This window comes from Gasterosteus aculeatus, chromosome 17 (assembly GCF_964276395.1).
Source record: "Gasterosteus aculeatus chromosome 17, fGasAcu3.hap1.1, whole genome shotgun sequence".
In the NCBI taxonomy this organism is placed as follows: domain Eukaryota; kingdom Metazoa; phylum Chordata; class Actinopteri; order Perciformes; family Gasterosteidae; genus Gasterosteus; species Gasterosteus aculeatus.
The window spans coordinates 1,042,121-1,065,341 of NC_135705.1; the positions used below are offsets into that span (position 1 = coordinate 1,042,121).

Here is a 23,221-nt window from a genome sequence, read left to right on the forward strand (position 1 = left end):
TGTGTGTGTGTGTGTGTGTGTGTGTGTGTGTGGTTATGAGGCACCATCTATCACTGGCGATGATGATGAGGCCTCTGTGACATCTGGAGTCAGAAGCCATAAAAGATGCATCACACTCCAGCTGTAGGTTTCAAGGACGCAGACACCGAAAGGCCTCCGGGCTCCACGTCTTCATCACTGACAGGTGACTGCAGAGCCAAGAACCTCCTTCTCCCCGGCAGCCATCACGGCATCGCTAGAACATTCGAAGCATCAGAGAGAGAAAGCCGCGATCAAATAGCTTGATCACCAGCGTTTACAGTAAATACGCTTCAGTTAGACCAACAAATGACAAGAAATAAGCATCTGATTAAATAAAAGATGAAACGTTCCCCTGAAGTTACACAGTTACTATTTATTGGTTGTGCAGCCGAGGATTGTTTCACCTCCACAGACGGAGTAATGGTCTTCTGCCTAAATAAGACTGTTTCAGCCAGACGTAATGTGAGTGAGTTCATCTCGGCTCCCAGCAGATCAAAGGCTAATTGGAGGAACTATCTAGTTGGGGGGGGTTTGCAAATTTAAGAGTTTCTCAGAGAATATCCAGAGGGATGGAATTTAATTCTTGCTGTCCATTAGAGACGACCTTGATGGACAGAGATCAAATAATCCGTGACCTCACCCACATTTTGTGTAATTAGGAAGACTTCTCCTGAGTCGAGCTCTTAACCCAGCGAACGGGAGGAAATCCGCTCTCATCGTCCACGTTTATTATCAGCTTCTAACAGATTAGCACCAGCCCTGGAAAAAGAAGTTACCTTTTACCTGAACCAAAAGTCCATTTTCAGTTTAATCGTTTAAGCTGCAGCTCCAGGTTTTAAAAGCACGTCTGTCCATCAGCCAACTTAAATTTAAAAGATTTTTTTCTTTTCTAAATTACTTTCCTTTTTATTTCTACACCTTCAGGTTTAACTAGATAATGCAGCAATGGTTCAATGTATTCATTGACTCATTAGTCCTCATACTTTTTATCTGCGCTGTCAATCACAGCGATGCTCAAGTAGCAGAAACATACATGGATGAATGGATGGATGGATGGACGGATGGGTGGATGGATGGATGGATGGATGGGTGGGTGGGTGGATGGATGATGGATAGATGTATGGATGGATGGGTGGATGGATGGATGGATAGATGATGGATGGGTGGATGGGTGGATAGATGATGGATAGATGGATGGATAGATGATGGATGGCTGAATAGATGATGGATAGATGGATGGATAGATGATGGATGGATAGATGATGGATGGATGGATGATGGATAAATGGGTGGGTGGATGGATGGATGGATGGAGAGAGATCATGTCATTTTATTACAGCAGGTCAGTACAAACCTCTGTGGTCCTCATGTAGACGTTAAGTCATGTGACACTGGTGGACGTCCTTTATGGTCTTTCACCTTTGCATTTGGGACCAGTGAGACCAGTCGCCTGTTGGTCTGCGAGGAGACGTCATCCCTTCGTCCCTCTCTTCCATCACACTGCTTCTATCTTCTCGCCGTCTATAAACTGTCACACATGAATGCAGCCTTATTCAGACCCCCCCCCCCCCCCTCTCTGTCTCCCTCCAGATCCCTCAGATCAGCTACGCCTCCACGGCCCCGGAGCTCAGCGACGACCGGCGGTACGACTTCTTCTCCCGCGTGGTCCCGCCGGACAGCTTCCAGGCCCAGGCCATGGTGGACATCGTGAAGGCCATGGGCTGGAACTACGTCTCCACCGTGGCCTCGGAGGGCAGCTACGGAGAGAAGGGGGTGGACGCCTTCATGCAGCTCTCCAGGGAAGCAGGTAAGAGCCTCGGCCCAGTGGATCAATGGGGGGGGGGTTCTCATGTGACCTTTTTGACAGATTCATATCTACACAGCATTTTGTTGCTATCGTTGTAATTGGAGGCAGAGAATTTCCACAGTTGAAACATAAAGGAGATCAAATACAAACGGCCGAGTCAAAGAAGCTTGAAATGAATTGATCAGAGAACGCAGTGGTGCTGATTCCTCCCTGAGTAATCTCGCTGACATTTGGATCAGTGGACGTGCCCAGAAAACACCAACTGGTCGCCAACGGGTCCGTTGGCGAAGTCGAGCCCTTGATCGTGGATCAATGGGTGTTTTTTAACCATGATTCTATATTTTTGATATGTGCACGACGTCCTTCCCCTGAGCAGCACTCGCGCTCTTTAATCCTTCAACGGATTCTGCTTGAGAAGACGTTCTGGAGAAGGTCTAGGAGGTGTAAAGGCAACTGGAAGGAGTGGAGAACTTAGCTTAGAATGCTTACCTTATCACCTTGTTCGTAGAAAGAGAAACAAGTCTTTGTCTCCGTCTCTGTACGTCCTCGATCATGATTACGTACAACGTGATTGAGTCATATCTGTGAATCTGAGGTATCGCTGTGACTGCTGGATGAGAAAAGCCTTCTGCAACTACTGCGTGTGGAATGTTTTGTGGAGGAACGGGTGATATTCTGAATTTGACGATAAATCCACGGGAAGTGATTTATTAAGAGAGTCTTCTAGTGCAGCAGTTGTTTTAATTGCTAAATCCTTTTTGTCTGATGCCATGGACCTGTGAACACGCACAACGCACTGCACACTGCACACTACGCACCACACACTGCACACTACACACTGCACACTGCACACTACGCACTACACACTGCACACTACACACTGCACCTTCTCAGCTGGTGAATATCTGATAAAAAGCTCTTTCCCTCCGTGTGTGAAATGTACTTTCTGGTTTATCTGCAGATTTGTGAGTAATCCGCCATGTATTGATTGTGTGAGGTTCCCTCTATTAGTCAGCAAGGCACACACACACACACACACACACACACACACTGTTACTCTGCTAATATAATTAGACGGCGTTGGTTTCCTGCGGGGTGTTGGAGATAGTAGCCTGTACACACACACACACACACACACACACACACACAGTGATTAGCCGGGTGGAAGTAGACTGATTAGCTGACTGATTCTAAACTTTTCTCACGCTCCTCTCACGACTTTTGGTAAAACAATGTGGTTCTTAGGTGTAATTTTGAGGTACTTTTACCGTATTTTTGTACAAGTTTTCACATCGACACTACATTTATTTCTTTACACATTAAGATTCTACAGGAAAGAACATGGAACTGCGTAGTTCAGACAATAGTTCCATTGCGTATTAATCTCAAATAGTAACATTGCTTTTCTTCTCATCTCGTTTTCAAGAATCAGGTCCCAAGAAGAAGAAAATTAGTTTTTGCTGAAAACAATCGTTGATCGAAACATTTGAACAAGACAACGAGGCGAGAGGAAGAAAAGAGAATCCGTATTTTCAAAATCGTCTTTTATTTTGATAGAATATCTTGATACATGCTATAAAAATACAGATAAAAGAATATAAGCTATCAGAGATGTGTTCTAGTTTCAAGGCTAACTTTTTATACTGTAGTATAAAACGTACAGGCGGCACATACGTTCTGTTTCTCCCTGCTGTAAATGTTGACGGGTCGGCGCTTTGATCGCTCGGGGGTTTTATGTGGAGGCTGAAGCTTGAGAACATTTCATCGGCACGGATGTTCTGTTGGAAGGACGCGTCGCTCCATGTCAGCAGGTACTCGGAGGCTCGGCCACAACTTCCATTAAACATGAATGAGATTTCTTGGCCAAATAAATCCTCCATCGTTCATTAAATCCGTGACGCTGGACGTGTCCGATCAGAGCTGGACATGGAGAGCGGAGCATTTACAAACTCTGTGACGCCTTTGCGCGAATGCGAAGCGGAAGTTCAGCGGAAGGGGCCGCGCCCCGGTGGGGGATCCCCATCGGGCTTCATTATCCTGCCGCTTCTCGGACACGGACCCTTTCCAGAAAGCCGCCCCATTATCTCTGAATCAGCAGGATTGTGAGGGAGAAAACGCTGTGAGACGTTTGTTTTTCATTCCTTCGGAGGCTGAGAGTGCTGACTGGATAACTGGGCCTCTTAATACCATCCGAGCGGCGTATTGGCAGCAGATAGCTGGAGGGGGGGGGGAAGTCTCCGAGCTGTTTGTTATGTGGAGCACTCTGTGGGATGTGAAGAACCAAAGAACTACCTGCAGCTACTGCTTGGTTCTCATTCCATGTGAAATCAGACGTCTCGCAAGAGGCTGCAGCGTGTGGGGACACGCAGACGCTTACTAAAATACTTTCTCTTCATGCAGAAGAAATGTGACGCTGAAGGTACATTAAACCCCTTTTGTGTTGTTGGAGTTCTTTCCACAGAAAATGAGTGAATATGAAACGGAGACTCAGATCTAAAAACCAACACGACTTCAACATCGACTCCTGTTCCTCCTGTGATGTCACAGAGGAGCAAAACGCAAACTTCCAGGTCTGAAAAGTGTCCCTCAAAGCTGCATTATGGGTAGTGGCCACTAGAGGGCGACTCCTCTGGCCCCGTAGACGACTATGGGAACGCGACTCTCCTGATTTACCCTCTCATTAAACATTGCGCGTCATTTGGAAACGAGCGTTCTGAACGAGAGGTCAGCTTCGAGCAGTCTTCAAATAAAATGTGGAGAGGTCCAGTTAGAGAACATTTCTAGAAGCAAAGGTCCGGTGTGATTAAATAGAGGAGTAGAGTGTGCGCTGAGATGGATGCCTGGAACGAGATGCAGCGCTGCCCGACCACCTCAGGCGACCCACGTTGGGAGAACGACGTCGCCTGACTCCTCTCGGTGAACAATGGAGACCAAGAAGCTGAGCAGCACACAGTTTCATCTCATTACTTTACCATCAAAAGCTTCAACGCTTTTGATTCTCGTGTTGGAATCCAGCCCAAGTGTTTGAAGAAGTTCCGCTTTCATGTAGGAAGTTGCTGCTGATTGGAGCGTGGAGATGCTTCGCACTGACTGAACTGCTCTCTGCAGCACGCAGAGTTCCTCCAAATGAGCAGTGGAACATCAGCTAATGAAGATCCTCTTCATCGCAGCATTTGTACTTCGGAGGCGTCTCACCAGTCGCACAAACGAGTACCTTTGAAAACTCTCCGAGAAGGCAAAGTATGCATCTTGATGTAGAAGTAGTTTTACATACATGACGATTACACGGTTGGGAATCAGCTGTCGGAGGCTGAACGTCTCCCCAGCATCCTTCTCCAGACGCCAGGCGGTGACGCTCTGGGTCTGGTGGTGTGCCGATGGGACGCCGCTGTGGTTAAGGTGTGTTTGTCTCAAACCGGAGGATCGTCGTCTCATGTCAAACCCTCGCTGAGGGGTCGTACGCTCGGTTTGTGCCACAGCGTCTGTTGGCTTGGACGCTGGTGAGCCGGAGCGAAGGAGAAGTTCTCTGTGTCTCCAGGCCGAAGCCTGCAGGACACAGTCAGCTCAGTCGGTTACATTCTGCAGCGTGTGGCAAACGCTTTCCTACACAACTAAGTCCTCATAGCTGCTGGGAGACATTCAGAATGCCGTGTTAGCGCTGGTTAGCTTCAGGGCCGCCGTCGCCACAGAAGTGCATGTAGTGTAATCCTGGGATATTTCATACATCTTTGTCTGGAGTCCTGCTTTGTATCTCGATTTAGTTTCCTCCCCTTTGAAAGTTGGCGACTCCCAAAGCGCCGTCAGACAGCAGCGTGCACCCGCTGCGGATGACCTCATTCATCAGCCCGTATGCCACAATCACCATGTAGGCACAACGCCACATATTAGCCGATCCATCAACCTGACACACACACACACACACACACACCCAGCCTCCTACTTCTATGCACGACTCAGTGTGAGCTGCTTTGATCAGAGCCACCTCCGTAAATGAATGGATTTGTTTTCGGGGGAAAATGGCCGAGAGGTCAGTGTCCTTCGAGTGGAAAATGTCTCTGCTGGAAATGAAGTTTGAGTGTAGTTTGAGGCTGAGGGCTTCATTTCCGCCGTCAAACTGCCCCCCCGGGGCTCGCTCCCATTTCACTGTCCTCTCGCTAGACTCCGGATCTCCGTTCCACATGAACCACCACGAGCACACGTCTAATTGGACCGGCAACTCAAAGACGTATAGGCCAGGTCCTGGTTCACGCTTCTCCTCCATTGTGTTCTTCTTCATGGCCTCCGTGTGCTGGTTGACCTTTTGGAAATAGTCAGGCATCAATTGATAAAGCTATTAGATAGAAAAGGTCTTATGCTCGCTTGACAGAAAAGGAACATTAAAACTTTCCAAATCCAAACAAATTCACACATATTGAGACTCAAATATAAAAAGTATCACGTGTTGGCATTTCCTGTTTGAAATCCCCCTGACGGCTGCCAGTGGATTTCTGGAGTGAAAATTCTCAGGCGACTTCTGAAGTTTTTTTTCAGGAATTTCAAAGCAGATTTGAGTCTTGGTATTTGGGAGAAAGTGAATTGCTCACTGAAGCCGTCCATTAGATACTAAAATCATCCAACATTGAACTTCCTGTTCTTTATAAAACATTTGGGGCAAAATACAGAAAGAAAAAAAGACCAAAAGTGTTTGTGTTTGTCACCTCTCAGATTATTCAGCGCTGTCATGGTGACAAACTCACGTCAAGTGATAAATGACAAATACCGGATCCTTAATACTTTATCATCTGAAGCCTCCAGATCACAACATTCATTTACTGTAGATTCTGTTGGACTGTTTAAATCCGCCGTCGTGGCAGACGAATAAATCAAAAACACTCTTTGTATCACACAACATAAGACCTGAATGAAATCATTTCTTATGCTTTCTTATTGTGCAGATGTGTGCGCATATATACCTCTCTATATATACATATATATCTATATATATATCTATATCTATATGGGCATCATTCACAGCGTGCAGCCTTGTCACAGCACACGTGTAACCCTTTTATATAAAGTGTCATTGCGTGACGGTGACTGTAGCTCAGACGTATCTGGCGCCTTCGCTTCGGGGATAAATGTGAGATTCACATTATCATCCGACTGCACTCAATCAAACGACCCCCCCCCCCCCCCGCTGTGTGAGGCGGTAAACACGCTTCCTCCTGTTGGTCCCCCCCATGTGCACTTTACCCTGTACGGCGGGTCGGACTCCTGCGTGTTGAAGGGTTCTGGACCACGGGTGGGTTGTGACAGCCCCCCCCCCACTTCTACTCTCATCTGTGTGTGATTGTTGAGGGGGTGAAGAAACCCAAGAATCAATACTTCTCTCTCATTTAAAGGACTTTTCTGCCCTTTAATGAAACGATTGGTAATCGAGCCGAGCTGGAATAGAGAGTAAGATTCCAGACCTGCTCGTCGTCCTCATGAAGCCGTGATGTTCATTCAAACACGAGCTCTTAGTCAACCAGAAGGTCTATTTCCAACCTGCAGAAGAGATAATCCACAGAAGAATATGTCAGTGCTTCCTTTAGGTGGGAACCAGGGCGCCGCTGTGTGTGTGTGTGTGTGTGTGTGTGTGTGTGTGTGTGTGTGTGTGTGTGTGTGTGTGGCGGGGGGGTAGAATGCATCTATTGGTTTGACATTTGAGTTTTGGAGAAATATCATTCACTACCTTGGTGCCCTTTGTTTGTTGTTGCTTGGGTTCTTTAGGGGTTATTAATGCATCGCTGTGGTTGTTGTACCTCGTAGTTGTGAGTCTCTCTGTGGACATTGTGATTGTATTTATAGTTTTGGGTCTTTTTGTAGTTGTGTCTCTGTGGGATAGTTTTAGTCAGCTTGTAATTATATTGTACTAAACGGCACTGAGTGTTCTGTGGCTCCTCTGACAGCAACACACTGTGTCTGTACAGTGATTACAGCTCCAGTGGTTTTTACATATTGGAGTCGGACTCTTGGACATCCGACATAATCACTAACTTAGTAATAGTAAACAACACCAAGCACAACTATTTAATGAACATTTGATATAATCCGACCAGATTTCCCTTGTAGTCTAATGCTTCTTTCTGCACCTCTCTGCGCGCCTGCAGCTCGACTGCAGAATCTACTGTACGATGTGTTTTTATATGTCGGCCCTGGTCTCCTGTGGGTCCGTGTGAATGCCGCTTATTGTGAGACGGCAGAGCCTGAATCACTCTGCAGCAATTTCAGCAAACCTTTCCAGTCGCATGTATGAAATACACCCATAATTTCCCTAAACTGTGTCTGCCACAGGCAAGATCCCAACTACACGATATGAAGCCTTCAGCGATACAACTGCAGCCAGGGGCCAATTTCAGCTGGAATGAAAGAGGATGCGATTTCTTTTCCGGAGAGTGCACAATATTGGAATAGATCCCCTCTTTCAAACAGCAGACGTACAGTAACCGAATGTAACGAGGAAATGCTGCCTTTATTTTGAGATTTAGGGAGGGAGACACAGTGAGGAAGTTCTCCATCACCACCTCTGTGGTCCACGGTTCCTGGAGAACATCATCTTACATCTAAAGTTCACCTTTACTGAATGAAATGGTTTTCTGGATGTAGACTGGACCCGATCCATTCACAGCCCGGTACGTGAGTGGCCGGTGAAGGGAGGAGTGGGGTCATCAGTGGTGGCCCGGCCGGCTAGCATGCTAGCTGCTAACGTTGGTTCAGCAATAAGTCGCTGAATGCTTTCAAAGCCCTTTAAGAACCGAGTGATTTGAGAAGACTCTTTCTGTCCCGGTGTGTCCAGGCAATTCACAACGGTAAAGCGTGCGCGTTCATGCACATTAAATGTGATGATTAAAGCTTGGTTGGTTATCTTTAAAGGCGGAGAGAGAGAAAAGCTGCCAGTTGAGTCACGTTTATATTCACTGGTATTATTCATAATCAGCTGTGATCATTAATAACATATCAGCGAGAAACTGGTCTAGAATTAAAAATAGTACTTGTAAATCCTCCAGAAAAGTCTTTTTGACGGGACACGTCAAAAAGACGACCAGGAGACACTAGTTTGGTTATTGTGGCCCACAATGCCTCAGAAGATGCATTGTGGCCCACAATGCATCAGCATGCCGCACATCTGCAGCACATCTGCTTCGCCATGCAGCTGCTTTCTGCAGTCGGTACGCCACGATCAGAAGGGCCTCCAGGTCTCCTGCAGGATCCACAGAAACATGCCACGACCCCGGGGCATCTGCACTCCTCCAGCTCCCCGTCAATCCTGGGGGGGTAGAAGATGCGTTAAGCCGCGGGGAGTTCACGGTGCCGCGAGCTCATAATCTAGCGTGATTACGCCGCAGTCCATCTAACACGACCCTCCTACACATGCATCCACGCTGCAGACCTGCTGAAGGACCTGAATCGGATGAATTAGGATCATCTGGAGACGTTCCAATGTTTGGAAATCTACAATATGCATGAAAAGAAACAAATGTGGCCATGAATGAAAATGGCATCCCAACGTGACAATTTATGACCAACATGAGAACAAATCTCATTCCAGAAGAGACCGAGTGGCCATAAAACGGTTTAGACCTCCGGCTCAATCCTCAGATCCTCCCAACAAAACGCCAACAGCCGTGTGAGAAAATATCATCAATATCCCAAAAATCATTCTGTTACCTCCTGATCAATTTCTTTGCTTTAAATCAATTCACATACATTGTCATAGAATGCACATCAATTAGCAAACATTTAATAAGATTAGGCCTCATTTGCATATTGTCACGTAACTGGTCGTACCAGAGATAAGTGTGTAAAATGAGTGATATGTACTGAAGCTTCTCCACTTGACCTCTGACACCGAGAAACAGGAAAAAACTAAAACAGCTCTGCAGCTGATTGATTATTGAATTAATAACTTGGGCATTTATGAGGAATCGGAATAACAATACTAATATCAGTGATTAATTCAATGTGTTGGATGACACGTTGGGTGTAGACGACTCTTTTCCAATGAGAGCACCATCAGCTCCACCAGCAGCTAAATGTTTAAAGTCTATATCATTATGAACGTAGACTGCTTACGCACAGAGAACACGGCTTGTCTTTACAACTAGTATTAGTACAAGTATTTCTGACTGATTCCTTTTACTGCGGAATCCTACAAAATAATTAAAAAGGCCTTTTATTTGGTGCTCGACACGCGCGCGATCTGCACACATCCAGGAACACGGGAGTTGTGACACGCATTCAAAGGCGGTTACCGTGGAGATCCATCTTAAACATTCCTTCACATGTGCAACATCCTGCTGCGCGATCCCCCCCCCCGAGTCCCTCAACCCCCCCTCCTTCAAACGTGGCGGGCTCCGCCCCCCCGCTGGGAGAAGAGCGGCTCCGGAAATAATGAGGCTGTCGGGCAGCTCCTCGAGATTTAGAGATGGATGTATGGGGGGGGGGGGGGCACATGTGTGTGTGTGTGTTTCTCTGAATAGCCGACATGTTTTCCACTTGTTTGTGTTGGTGCAGGTGTTTTCAAATGTATTTAAACCCCCCCATTAGGAGTCACAGCTGGTGTGTGTGTGTGTGTGTGTGTGTGTGTGTGTGTGTGTGTGTGTGTGTGAGACTTTAGTTCAGGGGGCTCATTCTTCTCTCTGGCATTTATTACAGAACATTCAGTGTCAATTGATGAGCTCCCTGGAGTCGATGGGTTTACGGGGGGATGGGGGGGTGGGGGGGGGTTGTTTTGGCTGCCGGACCCCGGAGCTGTTTATTTCTCCCCACTCGTCACCTGAAGCCGCGAGAGAAAGCAATAAAGGAACGAGGGAGGGGGGGGGAGTCACCATGTTTGTTTCGTCTATTCTAGATTTCGATTTATATTCTGTGCAAACTGTCAAATGGACAACAGGACTTAGTGGGACGAGGTCTTTAGGCCTGTGAGGACGGACCCCTGTAGGCCTCTCTCAGCCCGGGGGGGGCAGAAATGTCCCGGAATTGATAAGTAAGGAAAAGGGTCATGTGTCCTGTGAGCAGCAGCAGGCTCCTCCCTTTGTTTGGGGCCGGGTGGGATTCCACCGGGTGGTCCCGAGGGACTGAACCCAGCGAGAAGCTCTTTGATCGCACAACCGCACCGAAAAACACGCTGTGACGTTTGAGCTGTTTGAGTCCGGCTTCGTCAGCGGCTCCGCTGCTGTACCCCCCCCCCCCTTTAAAAGCAAGTCCAATGGTCTTTCCTCAGTAGGTTTCTTCACTCCGGTGGTCCGGCGTTAATGCTGCTCATGCTCGTGGTTTAATGAGCCGGTAGACAATGAACAGGACAAATAGATGAAAACGGGGGAGAAGAAAAGAGCAAAGACAGGAGGGATAATGAGCATAAAAGACACAACGCGCGTGTTTTAATCATTCAAAAAATAGGATGTTCTTGCTTTTTTAAATTCTTCGGTGCCTCATTCTTGATATTAATGGTCCCAGAGTATCAAGTGGATCATCATTATTATTATTATCAGCATATCTTTCATTATTACGTCTGTCCTGAGGCCACGTGATGATCCATACATACATGACGTGGCACGTCGGGGGGGCTGGTGGTCTGCTGTGAGCCTTGATCTTCACCTCCCGATTGTCTCTGTCTCTGTCACACACTTCCTGAAGTAAAATAAACGTGTTATGATTGGGTTTTTAACGAGAAATCCGTGTTAACTTGTAAGAATGGAAAACTAACCCTGACCCCCTCAAAACATCCAACATGGCGGAGAGACGTTCACTCAGGAATCCAACATGGTCCGCCATGTTGTTCACTCAAGGGGCGTGGTTAACCGCCGCCAGCTCCTATGTGTTGTTACCAATTTGTATGTTCAAGATTTTCGTACACATTTTTACGAACAGGTTTTGGGGATCACGCTGGGGGAGGACGAGTCGGCAGCGCCGGTGATCCCTGATCGGCTCGGATCGAGAGGAATCCACGTGATCGTATTTCCCACCTTCCGTGTGCGTAAACCAGGGAATGTGAGCCGCGCGTCCACACGCTGTGAAGTATGCAAACACATCTGACCCCGAGTTGACCGTCGCTATCGGCTGTGTATCGCTAACAAGGCCAGTCGGTCCGTTATCCCCCCCCCCCCCCCTCTGCCCTGTCGGTGTGAATACAAATGCAGAGCTTTGATATTCTGCTGATGGCCCCGGCTGCAAAGTGGCTCTGATGATGAAAGCGCCTCGTCCCGTCTTTCTGATTCCTGCCGCAAGCAAAGCATTTATTACTGATTTTATCAAACACTGTAAAATATGCATAATGCCTCCGCGTGTTTCCGCAGCTTTTCAAAATGAGAACACTTCACTTGTTCCGTGTCGGGGGCCGAAACAATAATCTCATCTGAAATCAATTTTCACAGCTGATATCAAATCTCGACTCCGTCTGGAAGCTCCTAAAAACTTAAATTACAAAGTGTCGCCTTTTGATATGAAATATGAATTTGTATAAATGTATGCTAAAGAACGTGCGAGCGGAAGTCGGTGGTTGGTGCGTGAGGCCATCAGTCCTCGTCTTCATGAGTCCTGTAGGTCACAGAAGGTGGCGTCTGCGTGGACGAATCCCGCGAACGCTCCAATCAGCCAGCGAGAACGATCGGGTCGAATGGACAAACGGTCCTCGTGGTTCTGTGCGTTTACCGTCTCTCAGAGCGGAGACATTTAACCGCGATGTGGTCGTTGCTTCCACCCGCAGAGCCAGAGCTGCTCCTCTTCACCTTCATCTCCTCCCGACCCGACTGATCCCGCTCGGTTCTGCTCGGCGCGGCTGGAATTCGCACAGGAGGCCGGTTGTTGTTGTCATTGATTTTGGGGCTGAGAAGCCTTTTTCTCCGCCGGGTCGGGCGCTCGTTTCGTACCCGTGATGTGCGGCGGTCTCCCATTGAGCCTGATCGATGGTTTGAAGTCCTCCTCGGGGCCTTTTAGGGGAATCCTACATCAGGCTTTGTCATGAGGAGTGAGATCAATAACCTCTTTTAAACTTCTTTTAATCCGTCACCAATGTTTTTGATGACTTCATGTCATCTTCCTGCTGCACAGCAGGTCAGGAAGCTTTTGGAGTCTGAGGACGATACGAATAAATATATCAAAAAGCGATCTTCTCGCTGATGGTCTCGATGGGTCATAGAGAGTCACGAGTATCACATCTGGACTTTTCATGATGGGAAAGGGTTGATGGATGAACGGCATACAGCCAATGAGCGATGGTGGGCGGGGCTTCTCCCTCCTTTCTGATTGAGTGACACGACGGTGTCCAATGGGTTCCTCACGCTCTTCACGTATAAAGAGATAACAGTCAATAGCTGCTCTCATCACATTTGATGGATGAATTTTGTTGCTTTTTGGGTCTTTTTGCTACATTTACAGTCAATTCACAATGTTAACTGTGTGTTTGAAACTCTTAAAAACTCTTTCTATCTGCGACTGTCAGTAGTTGAGTGATAATGTTCTTTCTCAGGGTAACGGACTTGATCCCTATATGATCAGTACGTGAACGCAACCTTTTCCTTTGTCACGCGTCTCTTGTCAGGACTCTTGTGAAGCCCCTCCAGCCGGGACGCCGATTCACACAGACGATATGAGATACAACACTCTTAAATTGTGATTGTTTAGTTCAGAAACAATTCAGAAAAGCTTTTAATTATCTCAATAATCCCATTATTAAATATGATTACGTGAAGTTTCATATATTCATGCGAATATGAGACGCGGGAGGATCACCGTGGTTTTTCACCCGATGCATGATGTTTTATTCATTGGTAAAAAGATAGATCCCCTTTCCTGGTACACACATTTGATGTAGGACGCTTCAGCTTTTCAATTGAATTTGAGATGAGGAGTCACAGCGACATAAAACGCACGTCTGTCCTGTGTGTCCTCGGTCCGCATGCAGCCAAAACCAACCACTCAGCCCTCTTTCCTTTCAGGGCTGGATGGTCTTTTTTACTCCCAGAAGCAACTAGAGATTCAATCAGTGATTAGAAGCATCATGGCTGCTGCCGGACCCCACGGAGGAAGTGACGATTCAGCTTTCCTTTGACCCGTCCGACCCACAACTCACTGTACGCCTTCACTCTGTCCGTTTAAAAGAGCATAATGCGTGTTGGGTGGAGCACCAGCCGCCGGGTTCTCCGTCAACTTGATGTTTGTCTTTAACTTCACCGCCGGATGCACAAAGGTTGTACGTTTTTGTCGAGGAAGGAGGGAAGAGACGAAAGGAGAAAAATAGAATTAAAAGGAGAAGAGAAAGAATGAAAAGAAGGGAGTGAAGAACATCTGGAAGAAAGGAAAGAGGGAAGAAAACACAATAGTAAAAAGGCTAAATGTGCTTCCATTGAGGAAAATGATGATGTACTACAAGAGAAGAACAGACAGAACCGAAGAAAACGTGAAAGAGAAAAGACAAGCGTTGATCTGCTGATCGGAGCGAGTAATGAAACACGTGAACGTTGCATTATCTTCTGAGGAATCCCTCTGGCTGCTTCAATGCAATCGGCCGGAACATGTTCGTTATTGATGGAAGACGAGAGCGCTGCAGCAGAGGTGAAGGGGTCACGAGATGAACAGCCCTCCTGTGGAGAGGAGCGTCCGAGGCTCCATTCGTCCACCAGGCCCGTGATCCTCTTTACTCTCATTTCCCCAAACGGCCGATGATACGAGGAAGTCAGAACAGGCCTAAGCAGGCGTTCACAGACCAAACAGGAAGAGGAAAAGACTGTGAGGTCAATATTGCTTTTCTTCAGCACTTCTCTGAAAGCTCTTTGGATGTGTTGTCATTTGAAAAGTCTGTAGGAGCTTTAACAATTAGACAAAAGCTTTGTTCCTTGTTGACAACATCATATTAGTGATTTCATGGAATGCTGAGGAGTGACGTCAATACTCTGTATAGGACCGTGGCAGAGGCACAGACCTGTCAATCAGTGGTAGCCCCGCCCTAAAGCATCCCTTACTGTGTCTGTTTGACTCTTAATGGAACAGAACTTCCAGTTCAAGCGCTTGTTGGGTTCTCTGGCTCCAACAGGAGAACTTGTTTTGGTTGCCGGTGGAACCTTTCATGTAGGTAGCCCTGGAGACCTTTCAGAAGGTTCCATCAAGAACTCAGACTGAAGGGGTTTTAGCACAATCTGCGTTCCACCTAGAATACTCTGTCTGTGGGGCAAACAGGACCCTGGGAAGGTTTCTCCACGGACCCCTTAGCCAAGAAACCTTGACTTCCTCTTCTTGGGTCGTGACAGTGTTGCATCAGGAGGCGCGTTTAATCTGTTTTGGTTCCGTGTCTCCTCAGGTGGAATCTGCATCGCTCAGTCGCTGAAGATCCCCCACGACCACAAAGCCTCCAACTTCGACAAAATCATCCGTCTGCTGCTGGACACTCGGTACGCCAGGGCGGTGATCCTGTTCGCCTCCGACGAGGACATCCGGTAAATAACAACCATGATAATAATACTAAACACTGGTAGAACCAGAGGGGTACAGGTTGATTAAACTGTTTACTTTAACAGCAGAGAACATCTGCCTGGTGTCTTACCGGGACATGTGGTGTTACTATTAATAACAAGGGGTCAGTGGAACCCCTTCGATCGCCCGGTGACCGTGTGCTTGTGTTTGGATCCAGGGGGATCCTGAACGCCAGTAAGCGGGCCGACCAGATCGGTCACTTCCTGTGGATCGGCTCCGACAGCTGGGGGGCCAAGAACAGCCCCATCCACCAGCTGGAGGACGCCGCCGTGGGAGCCGTCACCATCCTGCCCAAGAGAGCCACCATCAGCGGTCAGTCTCCGGCCGGCCGGCCGGTCGCCGTGTGGAACATTCACACCTCACCTCCCGCGACGTCTTTGACGATCATATTTCATACGTCATTATTAGATCCATTGCTTTTTTACTCCACCCCTCCCTCCTCGGTGCTCATCAGAGCCTTTAGCTTCGGTCAATGTGGTTCCCTGTTTGAAACCACTCTCATGAGCCACAGCCAGTTAGCATAGAGACTGTGAACGGGTGGGGGGGCAAATCCTTGTACCGGCTCCTCTCACACCCACAGGCTGATGGCTGATGGCTGCGTGATCCCTTCTGCCCCCTCGGATTGGACAAACCATTTAAGGAAAGGGCCATTTCTCTTGCCATGGCGACGATGGTAGAGATCACTGGGTCGGTCGGGGTAACTCGGGTATAATGGGGGGGTGGAGGCTGCTGATCTCTGCCCCTCTCTGAGCAAGCTGGCTGTGCTGGAATATGAGCGGATTTTGTGATAATTAGATTAAACCGAGTCGAATGTGTCAACATGCCCCACGTCATGACGTCTTAATTAGAACTGGATTCTGACACTACGACCTTTTCTTATCTTGCAGCACATTTCTTTTCATTGCCTTTACTTTAGGGCCAAAGGCGCAGGTTGTAAAAGTTATTTCTCTAAAATAATTTTCCGTCTTCAGACATTTGAGAGTGATGATAATTTCTCCCAAAGCCATATTCACACCCGCTAACTCCTCGTGAAGCTCAGGGAGACAAATACACTGTTTCACTGGAGGTGTGTGTCACTGTTTGCACGTGATCAGCACCGATCGCACTGATCACGGAGGCAAGTGACACGTGTGGCTGCTCCTGATTCCTGTTAATGATCCGTTTTCATGTGAGAACGCGATACAGGATCAGTGCACTGATGTAGCAGTCGACATCTAAGACATTATTAAAGGAAGTTAGTTTTGACCATCAAAGCATCATAATAATAAATAAATATATCCCTGTGTTCCTCAGAAATTCCATTCACTAAAGGCCTTTTTTGTTCCAGTGCAATCGGTTTCGACACATCCGACTGTGACAAAGAGAATAAAGATTCTCTCTCATCATCTTTATGGTAGATCCTGCTACATCTTAGCATGCGCTACACCTTGTACGCTAAGCTCTGACACGTCCCGATATCACAGCCGACAAGCGACCGGCTGTCAGCCTGTAACGTGGATACAAGAGCCTGCAGCGGGCGGATGATCCCTGCAGGCTCCTCAGCTTCTTCTGCGCTGGTCGTCAGGGCGATGTCACACACGGGTCACAGGTCACGCGTTCCCTCCCATCGCCGCGTCACACCTCTGGAGGTACGGACGACTCGTGTTTGTCACCCGAAGGCGAATCCCAGCCGCCTGCCCGAACGCGGCGGAGATGGGAAATTGGAGGATGGAAGTCTGAGGATAAGAAATCAAGCGGGCGAACTGAGGGAAGAAAAGAGAGCGTCCATCAACGGGGAGGAGGCGAGATGAGGAGGAGGACGGAGGAAGGCTGAACTCTCCTCGTCGGCCTCCAGCTGAGAGCTTCTGATGCACCAGCGTCTCTCTGTTATCAGGCTGCTGTAGGATGAAAACAGACGTAAATAAATCGTTCACTGCGTCACCGTTTCCCCGAGAATAAAGAGTTAAGCGCGTTACGCTCTCGCACCACCTCACCGTGACATCAAATTAGAAGCAACGCAGTCTCATAATAGACATTTTAAACACACTAATCTGCTTTTTCTTCAGCGTACCAAAACTCCAGCAGAGTCTTATATATTATTAGTTATTACATTATAAGTCAAATCAAGTCAAGTCCACTCTCCCTGTTTTCAGTCAAGAGGACCAGAGAGGTTAGCGAGGATGGATGCAGACGCCTCCACGTCCCCCCCCCGTCTCCACCCACTCCCCTCCACGGTCTTTGTGAGGAAGCTGGTGGGTTCAGCGTGAGCATGTGCACGGTACAGATAGCAGCGTGTGGACTTTAATCTTGCTCCGTGTGCTTAGAACATGATCCGTGTCCGCCAAGACGGATGTCCTCCTGCGCACATCAGCGCCGACAAACAGGAAGCGGCTGCGTTAGCACAGAGGAAATGCTAATTCTTCACATCACGCATTAAGAGAGGCGACGTGCGACGCCTACAGGCTCGAGGGCGGGAAAAAAGAGGTTAAAATTATTACATTTAGACATTTCTTTAGAATCATTTTCTCTTCTCTAAGATATTGCAGTGAAAAAATATTATTTATCCAGTCAAAAGATTAAATTACGTGCAATAATCTCCCGCAGCTGCCACAAAGGAGACGCAGAATGAACCAACGGAAGATGAAGAGATCCGGCTGCCTCTCAAACATTAACCGATGAAACACGTTTATTATTGCAGCAGTGATGCTCTACGCCTTATGATGCCTTATGATCACGACTATGTTCCACTGGTCTGTGAGCATCTTCCACATCAACAGCTAATCTCCAGCTTCGTCTGTTTGCTGGACTGTAGTTTAGAAAGAGACGATCGTCGAGGTTAAATGAACTACTGAGGTTCCTTCGAGAAGGAAGTGACGTGATGAATAAATCGGAGTCGACTGAAGGCGGTTTGTTGACTTTGATCCGTCCGACTCAAAGGGGGTTTTGCGCTCTTTAAACTTTCACATGTAGGATCATGAAGATCAGATAGAAAGTGTACAAACTAGAGCCCATTAACTTCCACAGACAAACTCTCTGATTACTGGTTTATAAAAGTTAATAAAATATGTTGTTCAAAGGTTCCCAAAGTCCTTGAAAAGTCTTCAAAGGTCTCATTCGATCAGCAGAGCAAATCCCCCAAACAGCTCCAAAGAGAACAAGCTGGACAACATGCGGGGCCCTATGGGGCCCTATGGGGGCCCTATGGGGGCCTCCATGTGTCCCTGTGGGGCTCTGTGGGTAATTAGAGGCGTGTCTCTCTTTGTGCTCCTCAATAAACCTACCAGTGTGTTTGCCGTTTATTCTTGGGGGTTTTCTCAGAATAACTCAACCTTTAACCCTCATCATTTATAAAACAGAGAAGCCCCAATGTGTCACAAAGTGTCACTGGTGCCGTCATACTGCGATCCGATTGGTTTAGGATTGGAGAACGTTCCTCAGAAAAGGAAATGAAGTCGGTGCGTCACGTTTGTTTGGATTGTGAACATTTGTAAAGACTTTGTGGAGCGAGTGCAGCAGCAGCAGCAGAGCTGCTCTCGCTGTGACAAACGCACCTCTTAGCCCCCCCACCTCCGCCCATCGCTTCGCCCCCCCGGGGAGCTGAACCAGGAACCCTGCAGCACCCGACACAGCATGAACACAGCGCGTGAACCTCCCACACTCCGGAGGCTCATTATGCAGCCCGGGGAACGTACGCTTCTCTAAATAGACCCTAAAGAACCAGCCGCGCTACATTTAAAGAGTCGATACAGAAGGAACTCGCAGGCGTCGTCAGGCGCCCGGTGATGAACCCGCTGTGAGAGCCCTTAACGGCGTCCCGGTGGGGTCACGTGACCCCGGCTCCTTAGTGGTGCCAAAGCGCCAGCTCGCTTGATGCGGGCAGATCGCTGAATAAGGGATAAAAAATGCCTATTCATTACTCATAAAACGCGACATACGGTGGCCCACCCCCGGCCCCCCGGCCCCCCGGACCGACTCTTCGCTCCAGTCCTTCTCTCTCATTCAGTTGAAAAGCCCTCGACGGCCTCTCACTCACACCCTCACCAGGAGTACAGGGGCCAGCCGGTGCTTACTGATGATTACAGCAACACCCTTCAATGAGCAAAATGGGCCCTTTGCAAAGATTTTCTGTCAGATGCATTATGATGTGAACGCCCCCCCCCCCCCCCCCCCCCAAACAGCACTCTGCATCAACACCCGGATGCAGACGCCTGAGTGGCTGAGAGGCCGTTTGGTGGCTTTTAGACTCGACGGATGACTGAAGGTTCAGAATAAAACACATTTAATTTTGGGAAAAATGGATTTTAAACACTGCAACACTCAAAAAGTGAATCTTTTAATGTTATTGAGGGGTTGATGCAAAAATATGAATCTCAGACATTAACTGTGTGGGTGGAAGCCTGAAGTTCATTCATTTATCTGTTATATTATCCATTTGTCACATCTGTCCTCAGCTAGTTTGTTAAAACCAAATTATGTTCCCACCGCTATCGACACGCCGCTTTTATTTTAACCCTCTATGAGGGATTACGCTTTAGCTGCATGATTTTTACAGGAAGAAGGTGTCAGAAGGTCAGGATGAGGGACAGGAAGAAGGTCTCAGAAGCTCAGAAGGTCAGGATGAGGGACAGGAAGAAGGTGTCAGAAGGTCAGGATGAGGGACAGGAAGAAGGTGTCAGAAGATCAGGATGAGGGACAGGAAGAAGGTGTCAGAAGATCAGGATGAGGGACAGGAAGAAGGTGTCAGAAGCTCAGAAGGTCAGGATGAGGGACAGGAAGAAGGTGTCAGAAGATCAGGATGAGGGACAGGAAGAAGGTGTCAGAAGATCAGGATGAGGGACAGGAAGAAGGTGTCAGAAGCTCAGAAGGTCAGGATGAGGGACAGGAAGAAGGTGTCAGAAGGTCAGGATGAGGGACAGGAAGAAGGTGTCAGAAGGTCAGGATGAGGGACAGGAAGAAGGTGTCAGAAGCTCAGAAGGTCAGGATGAGGGACAGGAAGAAGGTCAGGGCTGCTTGAACCTTCTTGGCCTTGTTGGCCCCTCCCTCTGGACTGGAGGTGGGCCGGCCCTGGTTCGGATGTTACCTGGTACCCGGCTTCACGCTCTCAGACAGTCGTTTGTTATTCATGATCGTTTCCATAATGACATTCAGGTCCATCCAATAAAAGGAAGCTGAAACTATCAGAACAGCATTTTTCACCTTTAATCCTCAGTAGCTGTTAAGTTTCCACTTTCCAAAGGTTTTCTTTCCCTTGTTCCTTAGTTCCTCCGTGTGGAGGTCTGTAGTTTCTCTCTACGTGAAGTGAAAACGTAACGGACAGAACGCGACCCTGAACGTGTCCGCATCGACCCACCGGGTCACCGCGCCCGGCCTCTTCCTGTCAAACATTCCCCCTGAAAACAACAACAACACGTTCTTCTGACTGGATGTGAAGCACCGACACGAGTGGAAGCCGTTAACGTGTTTGTGTGCAGCGTTTATTCCATCAATGCACACAAGTATCAGCTGATTATTGGACATCAGAGACGATCGGTCTTATTCTGACCTAATGAATCCAGCAGGTGGATGCATTCAATTCTAATTAAATAATAATATCACAATAATAACAATTTGAACAAAAAATTATATAATGATGATTTGTAATAAAAGTACTTCTACTAATTATAATAATGATATAGAGTAATAAAATAAGGACAATGATCTTCCATGTAATCAAAATTCCAAAAATAATATTATATTAGTAATAGATTTAATTATTAATAAAAAATACAGGCAATAATAAAACGAGGTAACACATGAATCTGAATGAGTGAATAGTACAGTAATAGTTACTCTGCTACAAACCCAGACGTGGTCATTTTACTCATCGGCGGATTCTTGAATGGATTCAGTTCAAACACCAGGTTTGGCCCTTCAGGGGACGTCCCCGTGCAATTACTGTTGAATCCCCAATTTTTGAGAAGTCTGCTCGGCGTTCTGTTGCTCTAATGCTCCTGTAATAACTCTAATTACAACGACGTTTCTCATTTAGTTTTTCTTTCAAGCTGCGACAAGATGCCGAAGGAACAATGTGCCCTTCAGTCAGACGGTTTAATGTCCGATTCATTCCAGAGAGAGAGAACCGGCCGCGGGGCCGACGCGTGGAGATTAATTGCATATCACTTCTAACGGTTGTTACAGTACGATGAATTAAGGAGGGGAAATCACTGCAATGGTTTTGACCTCCTGCTTTAACCCTTTACCTGCCTGCTCTGCTCGACATCATGGAAATGACCACTCGGTAAAGAAACACTGGATGTTACTCTGTCTTTAAGGAGACCGTGTTTGTTAAATAGACCAAATATCTGAACTGTCAAGTGTTTCTAACAAATGAGGCTATTTGTTACTTTTTTACGTGTATGTAAATGTATGTATATTTTGGTATTTTTGCAAAAAAGTGACATCCCAACCCTTTGGTGGAGGCCGGTTATTAACTGTGTGGTCTTGATTGATTGTTATTCTCATGCAGAAGAAGAAGAAGAAACGTTTCTCAATTTGCAAAATTAAATCAAAGACGGACCGTGTCAGTCAAAGTACCCGTGAGACGCATTCCATCTCTGCTGTCGCTGCCCCACTTTCTACCTCCCCGAACATCTTACACCGTTTGAACCGGTTTACCTGCGTGTCTACTCCACGTTGGTCTCTGCTACATTCCTTCATGACGTCTGCAACCTGAAACCTTCCCTCAGCGCTCCAATACATAACATAACATAACATAGCGTACGTAATATCACCATCATCTAAGAGCACGTGCACTTTAATAATAACTTATCTTAAATCATTGCAGTTCTTCACATTTTAACCACGAGCTTGAAAACCAGCTTTTATGATCCAAAATCTTCATCCTTTTGCTCATTCACTAAATCCACCAAGGACGGCTTAGCGACCTCCCCCCAGGTTTTAACTTCACATGGTGGCAGGATGTCATGTGCACTGTAATTAAATGACTATGAATTGTGTTTGATTCCATGCAAAGGTAATAACACACATCTAATAACACAAACTAATATTCCACCACTAAACATCATCACACGTGTCATCATTTCTACCACTAGGTGTGCTCTCCTGCTTAAATCCTTGACGTCCTCCTGCAGGAAGCGTGCGATGCGCGCCGCTGATGCTGAGCTGGCGAGCACGTTACCGTGCACGCTCTAAACTTCTGCTAGAGCAGAGTGCATGTAAGCAGAGTGCATGTGAGCAGAGTGCATGTGTGCAGAGTGCATGTGAGCAGAGTGCATGTGAGCAGAGTGCATGTGAGCAGAGTGCATGTGTCCTTGGGCCAGACACTTAACCCAGCATGGCTCCTGAGGCTGTGACGGCAGTGAGTGGATGATGGCAGGGGACTCTGTGTGTGGTAGTGATGTCATCGGGGTGTGAACGGGTGAATGATGTCATGTAGTGTTAACGCGCTTTGAGTCGGAAGACTAGACGAGCGCTGTACAAGTACAGTCCATTTATTACCTTTATTTTGACTGTCTTCTCTCCTCGACCTGTTTCTAACCTCCGTCAGCTCTCCGTTTAATGGTGACGTGGAGCTTTGGTTCAGAAACCGTTCACAATGAGAGGCGCGTCGAGCAGAGAGCGCCTCTTTAAAAGCAACACTTACCGGTGGGACGTGATTGAGATCTGACTGTCACTCAACTTCCTGTTCTGATCCGAGTGGTGGAGGGCGGCGGACAGAGAAAGAGACGCTTTGTTTTAAATGTCATTCTTCTTCTTCTTCGGGCTGAAGTGGTTTAGAACTGTAGGACGTGGAGGAGATTCAGAGTCCTTCATGATCGGGCCGAAGCTTCTGCTGCTACTAAATTTATGAAATGGTCACAACGGTCGCGTCACAAAACCGTCCACATGATGAGAAACATGTTTCTTATTCATTTAGAGACGATATTG

General features: G+C 47.4%; 1 protein-coding gene across 1 annotated transcript in view; it reads left to right on the top strand.

Annotated features, from left to right (window-relative positions):
- Positions 1-23,221, top strand: part of grm7 (glutamate metabotropic receptor 7) — an 84,290-nt gene that overhangs the window by 23,371 nt on the left and 37,698 nt on the right. Inside the window, exons 2-4 of the mRNA XM_040204326.2 lie at positions 1,612-1,828; positions 15,144-15,279; positions 15,474-15,628. Coding sequence (XP_040060260.2) covers positions 1,612-1,828; positions 15,144-15,279; positions 15,474-15,628 — 508 coding nt within the window. The remainder of the gene's footprint in view (positions 1-1,611; positions 1,829-15,143; positions 15,280-15,473; positions 15,629-23,221) is intronic.